The 18,293-nt window shown below is 44.9% G+C and overlaps 2 protein-coding genes across 6 annotated transcripts in view; both read right to left on the bottom strand.

The window, feature by feature from the left end:
* Positions 1–1,021: 1,021 nt before the first annotated feature.
* gtse1 (G-2 and S-phase expressed 1) lies at positions 1,022–8,588 on the bottom strand. 3 transcript variants are annotated; one of them, XM_042410792.1, is made up of 12 exons: positions 8,479–8,588; positions 8,186–8,232; positions 7,892–7,949; positions 5,169–5,879; positions 4,785–4,950; positions 4,600–4,696; positions 4,161–4,523; positions 3,608–3,677; positions 3,245–3,460; positions 2,914–3,136; positions 2,273–2,389; positions 1,022–1,293 (listed from the first exon to the last, which is right to left on the bottom strand). In XM_042410792.1, the coding sequence occupies exons 2-12, from the start codon at positions 8,214–8,216 to the stop codon at positions 1,201–1,203; spliced, it is 2,145 nt and encodes a 714-aa protein (XP_042266726.1). In that variant the 5' UTR covers positions 8,217–8,232; positions 8,479–8,588; the 3' UTR covers positions 1,022–1,200. The 3 variants fall into 3 exon arrangements, with proteins under 3 accessions (XP_042266726.1, XP_042266725.1, XP_042266727.1); XM_042410791.1 differs by having other exon boundaries at positions 3,608–3,686; positions 4,785–4,949; positions 5,171–5,879; XM_042410793.1 differs by lacking the exons at positions 7,892–7,949; positions 8,186–8,232; positions 8,479–8,588 and adding an exon at positions 5,947–6,123 and having other exon boundaries at positions 3,608–3,686.
* Positions 8,589–11,410: 2,822 nt separating this feature from the next.
* The window catches only part of atp2b1b (ATPase plasma membrane Ca2+ transporting 1b), a 36,994-nt gene continuing 30,111 nt past the window's right edge, over positions 11,411–18,293 (bottom strand). For all 3 annotated transcript variants that reach the window (XM_042410744.1, XM_042410745.1, XM_042410746.1), the window contains exons 18-21: positions 17,638–17,849; positions 16,397–16,504; positions 14,445–14,633; positions 11,411–13,178 (exon numbers count right to left, since the gene is read on the bottom strand). In XM_042410744.1, the coding sequence (XP_042266678.1) occupies positions 12,804–13,178; positions 14,445–14,633; positions 16,397–16,504; positions 17,638–17,849 (884 nt within the window). In that variant the 3' untranslated portion in view covers positions 11,411–12,803. The remainder of the gene's footprint in view (positions 13,179–14,444; positions 14,634–16,396; positions 16,505–17,637; positions 17,850–18,293) is intronic.

The following is an 18,293-nucleotide window of genomic DNA, read 5'->3' as shown; positions in this document are numbered from 1 at the left end:
TAAAATATTAAATGTCATTTTAGCAAAATCTGGCTGGAAAATCTCCGATTCTATTGTTAGTTTATATATTAATGAATATATTCATCATTTATTGATTCTGCTGATTAACGAGTCATCAGTTATATTATTGTTATAAACTTCCAGGAAGTAACAACAGGAAAATAAAATATATTTAAATAAACTGACTTTTTTTCAGGCACTTTGTAAATAATTCCAGCAGTTATGAGTTATATTACTGATTGTGTTCAGTATGTTTATTAATATTAATAATAATAATCTTTATTTATTCAGGAAGGATCACAGTCATAAACTCACTGAGTTACTGAACTTTGAACCAGTTTACAGCCGTTAAGACTGAAACAATATAAATATGTATATTTATATATTTATATTACAGCTCAATAATAAAAATGAGGTTTTTACAGCATCGTTTGTCTTCAGACCTTCGATTCAAATAAAGAAAAACTCTTTAAAACACTTTAACAGATGTTGAAAGCTCAGGAATCAAACAGGAAGTAGACTTTTATACTGAAGGCAGAAACACAAGACGACACATTTATAAAGGTTTTATAATATTTATGAAGGTAAAACTGGAGCTGCAACAGTCAGTAGATCAGAGAACTTCTTAATAATCAAAGACTTGTTTTAGTCTTAAACTTTAAATTATTTTCATTATAAAACGTCAGAAAGAATCAACGTCAGATTTTAACACTTTGTTCTTTATTTCTATGAATTAATTTATTAATATGATTGACAGATGAAAGTGTTGAACAGCATCAACGTCATGTAGATTCACTTTCTACTGACACAAGATTTATGAGAAATAACATCAAAGCTCCTGATGAAGACGAGCTGGAACCATTCCCTAAAAAACAAACTGGTTTCCATGTTGGTCCCAGTCTCACTGGAGCTGCTTCTTACTGGACGTGTTTTTAATTTGATGTGTTCTAATAGTTGTTATTATTGTTATTTTCCTCACGTTGTTGTTTGACTGAATTCAGCAGCAAATAAACACTAAGAATCAACATTTACAACATTTATTCAGAGCAGCGAGACAAATCAAAGTACAATCAGGTGCAGAAAACCTTCATCATCATCATCATCATCATCATCATTTAGAGACATCAAACTGCTTCAGTAAGAGTGTTATTATTATTATTATTGTTATTGTTGTTGTTGTTGTTGTTGAGGAGGTGCGGGTCAGAAGGACAGGTTGATGAGCAGAGCGTTGTTGTTGTTTTCCTTTTTGTCTTCTGGACTCCACTTGATGAGCGGAGAACTCAGATCAATCAGCTGTTCAAACAAACAACAACAAACAACAGCTGAGAGGAATGTGTTTACTGTGACTGATGAAAAACAAACAACATGAATATTTTCATCATCAGGTGAGGACAGGTACGCTGCACGGCCAAAAGTATGTGGACAGAGGAAGGTTCCCTCCGTTTCCACCAGAAGAACTAAACGTTCCTGTTTGTTTCATCACATCTGAGAGCAGAGAGTCAGTTTACACTCAGGAGATCTGAATGAATGGATGAATGAATGGATAGATGGATGAATGAATGAATGAATGAATGAATGAATGAATGAATGAATGAATGAATGGATGTGATGAATGAGTGAAAAGCAGAGCGTCTGTCCCCAGTAAATCAGCTGCTGAGTGGGTTTTCTGTCTCTCTCCTCATTCACTCTCTAGCTCGCTCCACCGCTCTCTCTCCTCATTCACTCTCTAGCTCGCTCCACCGCTCTCTCTCCTCATTCACTCTCTAGCTCGCTCCACCGCTCTCTCTCCTCATTCACACTCTAGCTCGCTCCACCACCGCTCTCTCTCCTCATTCACCCTCTAGCTCGCTCCACCGCTCTCTCTCCTCATTCACTCTCTAGCTCGCTCCACCGCTCTCTCTCCTCATTCACTCTCTAGCTCGCTCCACCACCGCTCTCTCTCCTCATTCTCTCTCTAGCTCGCTCCACCGCTCTCTCTCCTCATTCACTCTCTAGCTCGCTCCACCGCTCTCTCTCCTCATTCACTCTCTAGCTCGCTCCACCGCTCTCTCTCCTCATTCACTCTCTAGCTCGCTCCACCGCTCTCTCTCCTCATTCACTCTCTAGCTCGCCCCACCGCTCTCTCTCTCTCTATGCTTCTGTTGTGCTGCTTTATTAAGATTTGGAACCACAGTAAACAGCCGTCCACAAACTTTCGGACACGTGTTCACATGTCAGTGCTGTGACATCATAAGTTCTGTGTGTGATGTCACCAGGTGAGGGGGTCAGGTACCTGGGTCGTAGTGCAGGTCTTGTTGCTGGTCCGGAGCGGGTCGGGAGTGTTGGTCAGGTCGATCAGAAGCTTCTCCTGAGGCTGCAGAGCAGGAGGAGGAAGATCCACCAGGAGAACCTGAGGAGGAGAACCAAGAGAACGTTACACTGATGAAGATCTGTGAGGAGGAGGAGGAGGAGGAAGATCCACCAGGAGAACCTGAGGAGGAGAACCAAGAGAACGTTACACTGATGAAGATCTGTGAGGAGGAGGAGGAGGAATCAGCTCTCAGTTGGATAAAGATGTTCATGGATCAAATAAACCAGACTGAATATTTTGGTTAAACATCTCTGTGGACTCTCTGAGTTCAGCACCGTGAAGCTGTTCTTTTAAAAATGGGTCTACTTCCTGTTTGTGTCACACTCACACACACACACACACACACAAATAAACAAACAAACAAAAGGAAAATGAATTAACCAAGAAATGAAGAAATAGTCACCATCAACCCTGGATAACTGTGTGTGTATGTGCGTGCGTGTGCGTGTGTGTGTGCGTGTGTGTGTGTGTGTGTGTGTATGTGCGTGTGCGTGTGTGTGTGTGTGTGTGTCTCTCTATGTGTGTGTGTGTGTGTGTGCGTGTGCATGTGTGTGACCTCTGACCTCCTGATTCTTCTTCTCCTCAGTTGTCTCCAGTTCGATCAGGTTTCTGCTCGGCTCTGATTGGCTCTGACTCAGCTCTCCGGTATCCGTGCTCTCTGATTGGTCAGGCTGTGGAGCGGCGGGGGGCGGGGCAGCCGGGGGCTCCTCCTCTTCCTCCAGACAGAAGGGCTGGATGTCCGGGGCATCGACAGGCTCCGCCTCCTGCGTGTCTGGGGGGGCGGGGCTTCACACAAACAACCACACACACCAATAAAAAGTGAGACGTCTGCGTGTGTCGTCAAGGAAACAGGCAGGTGATCTGCAGCTTTTCTATTGGTCGACAGCATCTCACCTGCAGCTGCTCGCGCTGCTGGCAGAGGCGGAGTCAGAGTCAGAGGTGGGCGGCGGCCTTGCGGGGCGGGTCTGGTTGGTGGGCGTGGCTAAGGGGATGGCGGACATCCTGCGTCTCAGCGGCGTGGGGAGGGCCGAAGGACGACGCGCCTTCACCTGCAGCGACCTGCAGGCGCCAGCAGAGGGCGTCAGAAGACCCGCAGGCTTCTGAGGAAGACTACGGGAGAGGAAGGCAGATCACTTTACAGGATGCAGAGTTACAGGTTTTAAAGGTGTTCCTGTATCATAAAGCTGGGTCGAGATTACCATGGTAACCAACGACTGCATGTTAACAGCGTTTAAATCTGAGTGTGATGTCACTGACCTGTCCACGCCGCTCGCTGACATCAGACGCTTTGGCTTCAACGTCTCTGAGACGTCTGGAGACAAAATACCTGAAACACCTGAAGACAGTCAGTCAGACAGTCAGACAGTCAGTCAGACAGTCAGTCAGACAGTCAGTCAGACGTATCAGAGAATCACTTTCATTGATAACAACAGTGTTTCTATCTGCTGTTCAACAGGTTACTATTAACATCCGTCTGTTGTTTCACCAACAGCTGCAGAAGTGAAGGCCGTTAGCTCTAAAGTTAGCAACAACAGGTTAGCCTGACCTGACCAGCCTCAGTTAAGGTGGACGGAGCTTTAAGGTGGACCAGCTGTGTGAGCACCTGTTCCTGTCCTGTGATTGGTTGAAAGAATGTAAACTGATGTCTGGAGCTGTAACGATTCGTCAACTATTTTGATCATCTGGATTTAAAGGTTTTAGGTTTTGAAGACTCTGAGAGTTTGAACGCCGCACAACAACTAATCAATTAATCAATAAAATATGATCTGATGACAGAATAAGCAGCTGTGACATCATCAGCGTCTCTTACCGTCTCCATGGCGAACTGCTCTGACTCCTCCACTGGGTGTCGGGGGGGCGAGGGCCTTCAGCACGCTCTGCCGCCGGGCTGAGGCGGGGGCGGGGATGGAGGCGGACCTCTCTGAAACTCTTCTGGCGGGTGTGGGCTGGAGGGGCGTGGCCTCAGCTCTCTTCAGCGGCGTGGACCTGTCGGCCTCAGACGGCTTCCTGGCCTGCGTGGACAGGGAGCGGCGGCCGGCGGCGGCGGAAGGCTCTGCGGCGGCGTAGACGGTGGAGCGGCGTGGTCTGTTCTGATTGGCGGGTCTGCTGACGCTGCTGGGGGCGGGGCCGGCGCAGCTGCTCAGACGCCGGCTCAGAGAAGCGTTCAGTTTACCTGCGAAGGAGACGCGACACCTGTAGAGACGTTTTCACCAACACGTTCTATTTGTCGGCGGGATGAAGAGTCGTACCTGCAGCCGGCGATGAAGATGAAGACGAGGATGTGTTCTTCCTCTCCGTCACCCTCCTGCTCTGAGGGGGCGGAGCTTTCACACCTGATAGGTTCCTCTGATGGAGGAAAAGAAATCAGGATTTCTGTAATAATCTACTTAAAGGAGCGGCGTATGATGAACCAATCAGAGGACAGGTGTGTTACCTTGGTGGGCGGAGCCAACATGCGCTTTCCCAGCGTGCTGGAGTTGAGGGAGGAGTCGCTGACGTCAGAGGCCACGCTCGTCGAATCGGAGAGAAGATCCTCGTACGACCCCGCCCGACTGGATGGACGAGAGCTCGGGCTCCGCCTCCCACCCGCCGCCGCCGCCTGCAACAGGAAGTCAACAAACAACATCAACGTCTGATTCATCTCAATGGTTCCCAAACTGAGGGTCAGGGACCCTGCAGCAGGTCACATGATAAATCAATATCTCAAGGTCCACTTATTAGCTTTAATCACATCTCTGTGTGATTCCTCGGCCAGACGACGTCGTCATGTTTGCTGTTTTATAGACTGAAGAAGTAAAAAAAAAAAAAAAAAACTCATACTTTGCTCGGCGGTTGCAGTCTGGTTCTCTCCACTCTGCTCTTGTTGCCCGAACAGGAAGTTGAAGGGACGGCCAGTTTGCTCGGCAGCACGACGCCGACGCCCAGCACGGCCTTCCCTCGCAGCGCCGTCCTGGGCTTCGCCTCCGAGCTGGAGGTGCTGAGTCTGGCGGTGGAGGCAGAGCGGGAGGATGAAGCTGCGGTGGATGAAGCAGAGCGGGAGGATGGAGCAGAGCGGGTGGATGAAGCTGCGGTGGATGAAGCAGAGCGGGTGGATGGAGCTGCGGTGGAGCTGCTTCCTCTCTGCAGGCGGCGCTGGATGGCGGGCGGCAGCTGCTTCATGGGACTGTCCTGCACACAGAAGGTCTGGCGTTTGACGGGGCTGAGCGCCGTGGCTGGCTGACCAAACAGGTCCAGTTTGGCGTCAGCGTCCTGGACAAACTGTTCCCTGTTGGTCGTGGAGTCTGTGATCACGTTGGCGGCGGTCCGGTCGTCCGGGACGTGCGGCGGACTCGGCTCGCTGTTCTGCAGCTGGTCGGCCACTCTGTGGGCTTCCTGACACATGGCCTCCAGCTGATCTCCAGTCAGCGGGCTCCAGCTCGCCTGCACGCCGCCGCCGCCACCTCCGATCTCCAGCCGCGACGCCACGTTAACAGAGACACGCTTCTCTTGGTCCACAAACACGTCGTCCTCGTCTTCATCACCTCTGGAGCTGCGGAGCAGAGAGACATCACATCATGAACGCTGTAGATTATTCACATCAGACGACTGAAACTCACCTGCAAACACTTCATGGCGTCTCAGCTTCACTTCCTCCGTGTGAAGCAGTTCCAGCAGGTGACCAGCAGGTGACCAGCAGGCGTCCCCGTCTGACTCAATCAATCAACTGCTTTCCATCAGAAGGATCAAACCCGAACATACACCTGGACCGTGTATGAAGCCTCCCACAGGAAGTGAAGTGCACTGTGACACGGCGGCTTTATCAACAACAAGTACGACAAGTTCTGACTTCAGACAACAAACTCACAGCTGGGACGACGCGGTGTGACCATCCTACCTGCTGACATCAGCAGCTCAGCTTCAACACACCTGAACCCGACTGTACTGTGACATCATCATCATCTCAACACACCTGAACCCGACTGTACTGTGACATCATCATCATCTCAACACACCTGAACCCGACTGTACTGTGACATCATCATCTCAACACACGTGAGCCCGACTGTACTGTGACATCATCATCATCTCAACACACCTGAACCTGACTGTAGTGTGACATCATCATCATCTCAACTCAGAGCTCCACTTACACAAAAAACAACTCATTGACAGACAGATGCAGTAAATGATGTTATTCAGTCTGTAATGCAGCAATAGAAAAAATACTATCTTAATGACATAAAACTACATTTAATACAGACTGATCTGTTCATTTTAATACATTTATATGTATGTAAATGTGGTGCATCTGTACATATGGAGCCTCAGAGGTTGTTCTCTCTGATATATCTGATTCCTGATATCTGAGTCTCACGGCTGCTCTGGCTGACGTGTTCCTTCATCACGTTAGTTTGTTTAGAAACGGCTTCAAAGACTAATAACAGCATCAAGAGGTTCCTCTTACAGCAGACGCCACTGAGCATGTGCGGGAATGCAGCTCTGTCTACAGTCAAGAGGTAGAACAAAGGGTTAAACTAGCGGAGCTGCAGACTGAACCGTGATCTGCACACGCTCAGTGTGCAGGTTAGCAGATTAATCATCTCACGACCCCTCAGATTTATCTGCTGACCCTTTGGAGGGGCCCCACCCCTAGGTTGGGAACCACTGGACTAAACTAGCTAACTGTATATAAAGTAGTGTAAACTAGCTCCACCTCCAGCAGCTACAACAGTAACATGCTGCTCTAACACTGATGCTTCACTATTAATAATCTAATGATGTCATATATAATAATATATCAGTCAGAGGGACCAAACCACTACTTTTACTGCAATACTTTAACTACATCAAGCTCATAATACTTATGTACTTTTACTGCAATACTTTAACTACATCAAGCTCATAATACTTATGTACTTTTACTGCAATACTTTAACTACATCAAACTCATAATACTTATGTACTTTTACTGCAATACTTTAACTACATCAAGCTCATAATACTTATGTACTTTTACTGCAATACTTTAACTACATCAAGCTCATAATACTTATGTACTTTTACTGCAATACTTTAACTACATCAAGCTCATAATACTTATGTACTTTTACTGCAATACTTTAACTACATCAAGCTCATAATACTTATGTACTTTTACTGCAATACTTTAACTACATCAAGCTCATAATACTTATGTACTTTTACTGCAATACTTTAACTACATCAAGCTCATAATACTTATGTACTTTTACTTGTAATGGAGTATTTTGATGTTGCTGTACTGGTACTTTTACTGCAGTAAAGGATCTGAGTTCTTCTTCGTCTGCTGACGACTGTTTGAGACATTTAAAGATCAACAGTGGAACTTTTAGCTGTTTGTGGTCGATTCAGAAACAACCTGTTCTAACGAAGCTTTATCGTAGAGAAATATAAATCCTACATGACAGAATAATAAAGAGTGTTGATATGAGCAGAGTTTCCACAGCACCTGAAACCAAGTCAACAGAACCTGGACAGGTGTGTGTGTGTGTGTGTGTGTGTGTGTGTGTGTGTGTTTCCTACCTGGCAGGTGACAGAGAAACATCAAAGTCAAACTTCTCATCGGGCAGAAAGAACACACCTGTACAGAGACACAAACACTTAATGAACACATGAACAGAGTGTAGCAGCTGACTCAGGGTCAGTTGATGAACACATGAACAGAGTGTAACAGGGTGTATCAGCTGACTCAGGGTCAGTTAATGAACACATGAACAGAGTGTAACAGGGTGTATCAGCTGACTCAGGGTCAGTTAATGAACACATGAACAGAGTGTAGCAGCTGACTCAGGGTCAGTGAGTGTAACGTTAACTTGCCGCTGTTTGCTCCACGGTCCATCCCTTCCATCTGATCCGGATCACACCTGCAGCAGCAGCAGAACATTCAGCTCTGACATTAAACTATAACAACATTTCAAACAGCGGATCGATTCAATAAAACATCAACTTTAACCTTCCGGCTAACGTCAGCGTTAGCCTGCTAGCTCGTTAGCTTAGCTCTGCAGCTAAATCAAACTGCTCTGAGCTTGAAACTGAGAATTTTAACATGAAGTTTGGTTCATTTAGAATTCACACAAAGTCACAGTTTCATTAAACTTTAAACTACAAACCTCAAAGTCTCTCTGAAAACTCACGATTCCGTCCTGCTCCGCATTCAAACGACACGAAAACAATTCAAATCTGCTGCGCTGCGGGTCATGTGACTCAAACGCGCTCAGCCATTGGCTGGACATGTGTGACGTATAAGCGAGCCGAGTTTTGGGGATTGTAGTTTGCAGAGTTGTAACCGGTTTTCCGGTTTTAAATCCTATTTAAAAATTTGATTTAAAAACGAACTACATGTGGGATCCATTACATTAACTTACTCTACATACATAAGCTAAAAATGTATCTATTTCTTCTTCTAAAAAATGCTCAGTGGAGGAAGAAGAAGAAAAGTACCAACACAGCAATGTACAAATACTCCACCACAAATAAAAGTCCTGCATGAAAAACCTACTACAGTAAAAGTACATAAGTATTATGAGCTTGATGTAGTTAAAGTATTGCAGTAAAAGTAGTGGTTTGGTCCCTCTGACTGATATATTATTATATATGACATCATTAGATTATTAATAGTGAAGCTTCAGTGTTAGAGCAGCATGTTACTGTTGTAGCTGCTGACCGAGAAAATAATTTTCAGTTTAGTTAGTTGCACGCTACGATGCTGGTGTTTCATCTTTCAGGTCAACATTTGCTTATTATCAAAACAAAACAAAAACAAAGTACAGCTGAGACTCTGTGTAGCAGATATTTGGTCATAAATCAAGGTGTTGGATAAATTGAAATTTTGATCTGATGATGGCACCAGATAAAAAGTTAAACCTGCGTTAAGTGATACGTTAGCGCTGTAGTGAACTCAACTCTGACTCATCATCAGCTTTAAGTTGATATGTTGAACTTGTTTCCACATCCAGCAGTTATGGAGCAACATTATCATTCATGTGGAGTCGTGTTTCTCTTTTAGCTGTTTTTACTCTCTACCAGCTCCTGAGGGAAATATCTGGCTCTTTAGCTGCTAAATGCTCCACTATGTTCACCAGCTAGTCTACAGCTAACTGTGAGCAGGTAGTGTACAGCGGCTTTTTACAGCTTTTTCTCTGAAAACGACGCTATGAGACGCTGAGAGTGAACCAGAACAGTAAAGTTGCAGCCGGACAGATAAACAATGAGCTGAAACTCACTATAAAGCTCCGTAAAGCCGAGAGGAGCTGCAGAGTCTCTGATAATTCTCTGTAGGTTCATCACCAACACATTACACACTGACACATCAGACTGAGGAGAGATTATCGATTATAGCTGCTTTATGGGATCACCAGAGTTATTATAATTAATCCTGAGGGGAACGTGGCTGTCAGAACCAAATTTGATGGCAATCCATCCAACGGTTGTTGAGACATTTCACCAAAAAACAACATATGTCAACATCACAGTGGTGCTACAGGAAAACTCAAGAGGATTAACACAGTTAGTAAGATTCATCCTCTGGGGAACATGAGTGTGTGCACAAAATTTAATCCATCGTGTATTAGTTGAGATATTTCAGTTTGGATCGACAGACATTGCAACCTAAAAATTCCTTCACATACGTGTAATACTGACATTCACCACTAGAGGTCCACAGACGTCACGCTGAGACACTTTAAATGACTCCAACAACCTCAGCGACACGTGATCAGCTGTTTTCTTTCCTCTCAGTGTGTTTGAGCAGAAACAGTTCAGCTCAAAACTCTTCATCAGGTTGTTCTGAGTGAAGCTGCGTCACCTGTCGGATAAATCAACTGGTTCTCATTCAGCACCATCATCAGTGAGGACAAACCAACACTCATTAGTGTAAAAACACGACTTTACTTTCATAACATGATCACTTTTAATATTACAACTTTTTCTTATAAGACCATGAGATTATTCTCAAATTTACAACTTTTTTCCCCTCAAAACGACTTTATTTCATAACATTTCAACTTTATTCTCCAAATAGTGACACCATCTTGTTTGTAGTTATTGCTGTAAAACCTCAAGTCCCTGTTTAGTTTTACCTTTAACCTCCTTGGTGACACTTCTCCTGATTAGACCCTCCTGCCTTCAGGCCTGTTAGTCTTCCTCTGTAAACTACATGAGTTCATTTTTTTGTATTGACTTTATATAAGATCCAATGTTTAATAAAACCTCCTCATGCCTGACTGACTGCTTCTAATACGTTTGTCTTTAAAGGACAGATTCACCATTTTTTCAAGCATGTCTTACAGTCAGGTTTCCATAGTAACAGTGAAAGAGGTTTTCCTCGCTGTAATCATTCCTCCTGTTCAATCTGGATATTAAAAGATCCTTCAAATGTGCTTTAATGGAAGTGATGGAGGATAAAATCCACAGTTTTGTCATCTAAAAGTCTGTGTGAAGCTTCTATTCAGCTTCAGCAGTCTGAGTTAGTCATATCAAGTGGATATCTGACACATTTACAGTCTTTTTAGCATCAAATTCCCTCTTTGTGTTTCCCTGTTGAGCTGCAGGTGGAAGTATAGTAACAAAAAGAGGAACTTTGACACTAAAAAGACTGTAACGTTGAAAGATATCTACTTGATTTGACTCATTTGGACGCTGAAGCTTCATATTAGCTTCAGATAAACTTTGTTTGACTGTGGGTTTTGTCTGAAGGCCGACATGTGATGCAGTATTCTGTGTTTCCTCTCATACTTGGACTTGTTATCGTTCTGGAGGTGAAGACGTATTTCAGTTTGATGTAAAGAAGAACAAATGAAAGAATCGTCACATTTCCTTTTCTGTCCGATGTGAAGCTGCATCACAAACATCCTGCTCTGAAAGTTGTTTTTTATCTTTTAATCATTTTTGGTTTTACATCTTTGAAACAACAACAACAAGCTAAAACATTTTTTTTTTACAAAAATACTAGAATAAAATCCAACGTTAGACATTTACTTTAAACATTTCTGTCTACAAACACCCGTCTGTAAGAATAACCCCCCCCCCCCCCCCCCCCCCCCTGACTCTAAACATGTCACAGATCCTTAAAGTCTGTGAAGGAAAATGAGAAATTTCCTTTTGAACACATTATACATATTAGAAAATAATTGCTGAAAACATGTGAAAACACTGAACTATGTTTTACTGAACTGTGCAGTTTGAGCCTTAAACTGTTTTTCACCATTTCTGTGTTCAGGAATGTTTGGGCGGGACTGAAATGGTGGATCGATGGCGTAGATATATAAACACTAGAGCGCACATACTCATAGTTACTATTTTTACAGCGGGTAGTTTTACAAACTTTCATTGGAGACAACTGGGATTCACTTCAGATAATCAGCTGTTAATGGTGAACGGAGCCATTTTCAGTCAACGTTAGCGCTGGACGAGTTATTTTAAAACCCCAGCTGAAGCGTCCGTTGACGGGTGGAGCCGCCAGCGGCTTCGGCTTCAGCACCGGGGCTGTGCGGGCTGGGACGTCCCCGGCCAGAGGGACGGCGTTTACCTGGCGCCGCTTCACCAGAAAGCACAGCGTGAGAGGCTTTTACTCCGATGGTGGCGGCCACGATGAAGCCGCCAAGGACTTTCCAGCAGAGAAGTGAGTAACATTAAGTGCACCGAACTCCATTGAAAAAAAACAATAATTTAACATAATGGTGATTGAGGCGATGAATCGCTTGTTAACTAGTCATTTAAGTTACATTTTTACTGAAACAATTCCACATTTACCTACAAAACATGTGCTGAATTAAACAGCGGCTCCTAATGTTACTTTATTATTAAAATATCGTCCATGTTGCTGCCTTAAACCTACAAACAAGGCCTATTTTAAATGGTGTATTTTTATATGGGAGTTTGGTTTAAGCCTTCAGTGGACGAGCCCCCAGCGTTTTATCGCTCAGAATATTGATCATTTTGAAACCTAATTTTATACACTTGGTGATTTTTTTTTAATCACTCAAATTTGGCTGTTGGTTAATTACACATTTTTCTTTGGTGTGAACTCAGAACACATTTATTATTGCTTTACACGGAATTTAATCCTTCACACAAAACTACCTGAACTCGTCACGTCGGCTCACATCAGAAACGAGCTCTGACTACGTCTGAACATCAATATTTACAGATCAGAAACTGATTATTGATCAATCACCTCACGAACACTCTTCTCCTAAAACAACAACTGCAGAGTTCATGTCTATTACAGTAAAGAAGGAAACATCCGTCCGTGTCGGAACGAAAACACAGACACACCTGGAAACATTAAAAACCCAGCAGGTGAACTCCTGACGAGAACCAATCAGACGAGTCTGTTTTGAAAATGTTTTTTCATTCTTTGGCTCTCGGAGGAAGAACTCCCGTCGCAACAAAATTCAGTACAAATAGGAAGTGGTCGGGCCTGAGGGGGCGGGGCTTATAGCGAGGTCTCCAGGCTGTGCAGGGGGCTCCCCGGACACGGCGGCAGCCCCGCTGAGTTGGGCGTGATCAGACCGGACCTGGAGCCGTCTTTATGTAGCGGGACGACGCGTTCCATGGCGTTGTTGTTCTGGTTGGGCGGGGACGAGAGGGGCGGCAGGGTGGTCAGCGGCGGCGGGATGAAGATGGAGTTTCGTTTGGTGGGGGCGTCGTCTTCTCCATCAGCCTCGTCGATGAGCGGGATCTGAGGCTCCGAGTCCTCGATGCGGAACTCAGGTTGGCTCATGAAGTTGTGGATGGAGCTGCGAGACTCCGGCGTCTCCAGACCTTCATAAGGAGAAACGCTGTCTCTGAAGGCGTTGACCACACGGATCTGTCAGACGAGAAGGAGACAGGTGAGACAGACAGACAGGAAGGAGACAGGTGAGAGACAGACAGACAGGAAGGAGACAGGTGAGAAACAGACAGGAAGGAGACAGGTGAGAAACAGACAGGAAGGAGACAGGTGAGAGACAGACAGGAAGGAGACAGGTGAGAGACAGACCAACAGGAAGGAGACAGGTGAGAGACAGACCAACAGGAAGGAGACAGGTGAGAGACAGACAGGAAGGAGACAGGTGAGAAACAGACAGGAAGGAGACAGGTGAGAAACAGACAGGAAGGAGACAGGTGAGAGACAGACAGGAAGGAGACAGGTGAGAGACAGACCAACAGGAAGGAGACAGGTGAGAGACAGACCAACAGGAAGGAGACAGGTGAGAGACAGACAGGAAGGAGACAGGTGAGAGACAGACAGGAAGGAGACAGGTGAGAGACAGACAGACAGGAAGGAGACAGGTGAGAAACAGACAGGAAGGAGACAGGTGAGAGACAGACAGACAGGTGAGAGACAGGTGAGAGACAGACAGACAGGTGAGAGACAGACAGACAGGTGAGAGACAGACAGACAGGAAGGAGATAGGTGAGAAACAGACAGACAGGAAGGAGACAGGTGAGAGACAGACAGGTGAGAGACAGGTGAGAGACAGACAGACAGGTGAGAGACAGGTGAGAGACAGACAGACAGGTGAGAGACAGACAGGACAGCAGCGCCGCCGTCTGAAAGCTTCCAGAATCACTTCAACCGTCTCTGAGTCCAAACTAAAGGAGACAGAAGTTCTCCTCCTGGATTTGCTTCTGGAGCAAACTGGATCTACCTCAGAGAACACATGATGATCCTCTTCCAACAGACACATACAGTTCTGACAGGATTCAGCTGCTCTGCAGGGTTTTTATCACCGTCGCTTAACATGTGGACAATCAGCTGTTTGGATTCTGGGGATTTACTGAGTTAAACAGCTGGATTCAGTTGTGTTCTGCTGACTTTCTGCCTCTATTCTTCGTCTTTCCTCTTCCGTCGACTCAGCTCCTCCTCTGAACTCTGGTAACAAGCCCACCCCTCTGCAGAACGACCACATGCTGAATCTGCAGGGACTCTCAGCCTCACACGTCAGCTACGAGCTAATCCAGGGCGTTACTTCCTGCGTCTACTTGAGTTTGGACTTAGAGACTTAGAGTTTGGATCTGAGGTTTATGTGAAAAGCTTCATGAGGCTCGCGCTGCTCGTCTCTACGCACTTTGTTTGAAGGTAAAAGCGTACCTGCGTCTGGATGCGGCCGAGGCCGCGGCACCAGAGCACGTGGCCCCTCCTCATCTCCATCTCGGCGTGGTCGATCTCATCCAGGTCCTTCATCTCCTCCAGCTCCTCCTCGGGGATCTCCTCCCGCTGAGTGCCGTGACCCGCTGTCTTCAGGAACTTCAGCCAGCTGGTGGGGATGCTGGAAACCAGCTGAGAGCAGACCCGACACAAACGGATCAGACACAACAGCAGCGACATGTCTGTGACCTGAACATGCTACGGTGAGACTGATGATGATGATGATGATGATGATGATGATGATGATGAACCTGGTCTGCATCTGTCATTATATGTGATGATATTTAAAATGATCACAGAGAACGTTGGAGGAGCTGCTGACGTGTTTTTAATCTGCTGTAAAAAGCAGAACAAGTTGAAACTATGATAGTAACGTTCTGCTGTGGCTGATAATTAAGATACTTTATTGATCCCGATCACTTTATTTGGCAGGATTATAATTTATAGATCATCAGAAGATTCGTATTTCTCAGCCGAGATATTTAAACACATTTCATTCAAGACTTTTTTAAATTCAACAAAACTGAATTTACTACGTGAGACATTAAAGTAAAGCTGATTCCTCACATGTAATGTTTTTCACCATTTCAGAGTTGGTCGTTATTTGAATATTGGCTTTAAACGCACAATATGTAATTTCAGCCGCTAGGCGTCTCAATCAAAACAATAACAACAGACGGAGTGTGATGACGGTGTGAAGTAGCAAGGGATCATGGGAGTTGTTGTCTTCGTTGTTAAATAACCAGCTTCATCGGGATAGGATTACTCCAGTGTTCATCATTCAGGATGTTTTTATCCGCAGAGGTCTCCTCCTCTCCAGAACAAACGGACACGCAGATTAAAATCATTAAAAATACTAATTAAAGCTGTTTCACCTAAAAAAAAAATCAGTGTTTCTCCGACGATGTTTGGTGACCACCGGACTTCCTGGAGGGGCTGTTAGCTGAGCTGCTGCTAACGTTTGTCCAGTTTATTTCTCTGATAACTTAAGATCCAGACGTCCAATGACTAAAATCCTTCTTCCGGCTGAAAGATATAGTTAAAAACCACCTAAATTTATCATGAAAATGTGTCTTAAAACTGAATAAAAGTCCATTTATAACAGTTTGTGTGGAACAACCACAACGCCGATGTATTATCTTCTATGTGTGTAAGTTACTCTTTGGTAGACGCCATTGTAGCGGACAAACACAGCGCCGCCGTATGCATCTGGTGCGTGTTTACTCTTTGGTAGAGGAGGTATGACGCCATCGACAGGCGACCAAATGAAACGGTCCGTTACTTTGATTAAATTACAGATTTCTCTGGGTTTGATAATGTAAGTACACAACTCAACAACATATATAACATAGGTCTAGTTGTTTTTAGACATTTTAATGTGGAATAATTACATATTATAACTTTAAATTTGAAATTTCTGGCTGATGATTTATATGTATTTATCAGTGGTGGGTCAGTAAACCTAACTCTCAGGGATTTTGTTGTTTAGTTCAAAACCAGCATCCTGTTGTTGTTGTTGTTGTTGTTGTTGTTGTTGTTGTTAACAGGAAGTGATGAGGATGAGAATGAAGATGCACAGACAGATTGCAGATAAAAAGTAATCACTGTACAAATAATCTATCTAGTTATATAAAGATTAAAGATCCTCCTATATATATATAAAATACTGGGAATAATAATCTGTCTGTTTTTCCACAAAAAAAATTAAATTACCACATTAAAAAATAAAGTTGAATATTGATCCACGATTGGCTCCCAAACTGGCTGTGATGTCACATCCTGCTCAAACATGTTTCTGAGCGGAGGGACTTTAAAACATTTTGTCAGATCGTACTGTTTTCTTCTGGGGGGCCTGGTAGTGACGGTTCTGTGGATCCGGGTTTCATCATACTCACCTGTCCCCACAGGAGGCTGCCGAGTCCCAGGAAGACACACCACAGCCACTGCTCGACGGTCAGACTCACACAGCTGAACGGTTTACCGCCAAACTGCACGATGAAGAACTGCAAGAGGACAGAAGGACGAAACCTTTTAATCACTGGCGACTCTGAACCTGAGCAGGTTTGCTTTATGGTTGGTTAACGATGCTCCTCGTTTCCCTCACTGACGTCTCAGCTCCTCCCAGCGAGGACGGAGGAGTCATCAATATATATATTTAGTTTAAAAGCAAAACACCTGATGATACTGATTATAGATCCATGGCTGCGTCTGATAAAATAGAAATTAAATAAATCTGTTCATTGAAAGAACAGAACAGACATGAAGGAACAATTCACTAACAAAGACGCCATTTGAACGGTATAAGGGGGTCGATGGCGTTGGGACGACCAGGGACAAAATGGAATCACACGGAGCGTCTAGGAACCCGGGGGTCGAGACTCAGGGTGGGAGACACGTGTCTCAATGAGCTTTCTGCTTCATCGTCCCCCCTGTGGTTCCTAGAATAGGACGAGAAGAATCACTTATGTGGAAGTATTAACTCTAACGAGTATGTCTTTGGTGGTGGGAGGAAACCGGAGTACCCGGCGGAAACCCACGCGAACGCGGGGAGAGAACATGCAAACTCCACACAGAAAGGACCCGGGACGGCCGGTGTTCGAACCCAGGACCTTCTTGCTGTGAGGCACCATGAAGCCCATTGTGAGGGGAGAGAGGAGAAGAATGGGGGTTTTGAGGGGGGAGGGCCGTGAGAACTGAGACGAACGGGAGAGAAAGGGGTTAGACACGCTTATATAGGCGTGCACGGATGATTGAATTAGTGAAAGAGAGGGGCGTGGTCTTGTTCCTGAACTTTGTTATAATAATAACTCCATTAAAAACAGCTGCAAACAGAATAATTGCCTATTAAGTTTGTGAAAGTCTATAATAAATATGATAGGACACATGAGACTGTGCAGCTGTTTGTTTTTCCTGAAAACAAGACAGACTTTAAGATTAGACGCCTTTTAAAGAAGAAATAAAGTTACAAGAATGTTTAATTCATGATTCAGACTCTACACACATGTGATTTTTTATTTTATGAATAAATATGAGGGGTTAGAACGTCCTCCATGATGGCGGGACGGAAGGAAGCTGAAATGAGCAGGAAGCCCCTCCCCCCCCAGGTGTGACGGTGCCGCCGACCCTCACAGGTTACCTGAATGACGAAGGTTCCCATGACGATGGAGCAGAAGATTGGGTTGTTGAAGACGCCTTCGAAGACGTTCCGCTCGCCGTGAATCTTGCGGGCGTTGAGTTCGTTGAACAGCTGCATCAGGACGAAAGTGTTGAAGACGATGGTGTAGTGCTCGGAGGGCGGGGCGTGGAGGGGGGCGTTCCTGCCGCTGTCAATATCAAATATCTTCTCACCTGTGAAGGAGGGTCAAAGTTTACTGAGCAGGTGCGCAAATCAACCCAATCCTCCACTTCCACGTCAGATTCCATCCGTTTACACATGAATAATGAAGAATTAATATATTTTAATGTGATTCATTAGTGCATTCTAATATATTTAAATACTTTTAATGTTTTTGCACGAGTCCTTTAATACTGTTTATTACACCATGACGTCATCCGTCTGGGTTCAAACATTTACCCAGTAACAACTCCACCGAAACAACCTCAGTCACATCATTCCTGTCTCAGCATCTCCTCACTGGCGACCACTTCATCTCATAGTTGGTTTCATAGTTTTAACAATGATGTTCAAGGTTAAATGAGGTCCAGTATGAACTCTGAACCCCTGACAGGCTGTATGACAGCCAGCGGTCCTCTGCAGTAGGGATGTGCAGAGATCCCAGTATTTGTATCTGT

The sequence above is a fragment of the Thunnus maccoyii genome, chromosome 5 (genome assembly GCF_910596095.1).
Source record: "Thunnus maccoyii chromosome 5, fThuMac1.1, whole genome shotgun sequence".
Taxonomy (NCBI): domain Eukaryota; kingdom Metazoa; phylum Chordata; class Actinopteri; order Scombriformes; family Scombridae; genus Thunnus; species Thunnus maccoyii.
This window is presented reverse-complemented; position numbering and strand designations above follow the sequence as displayed.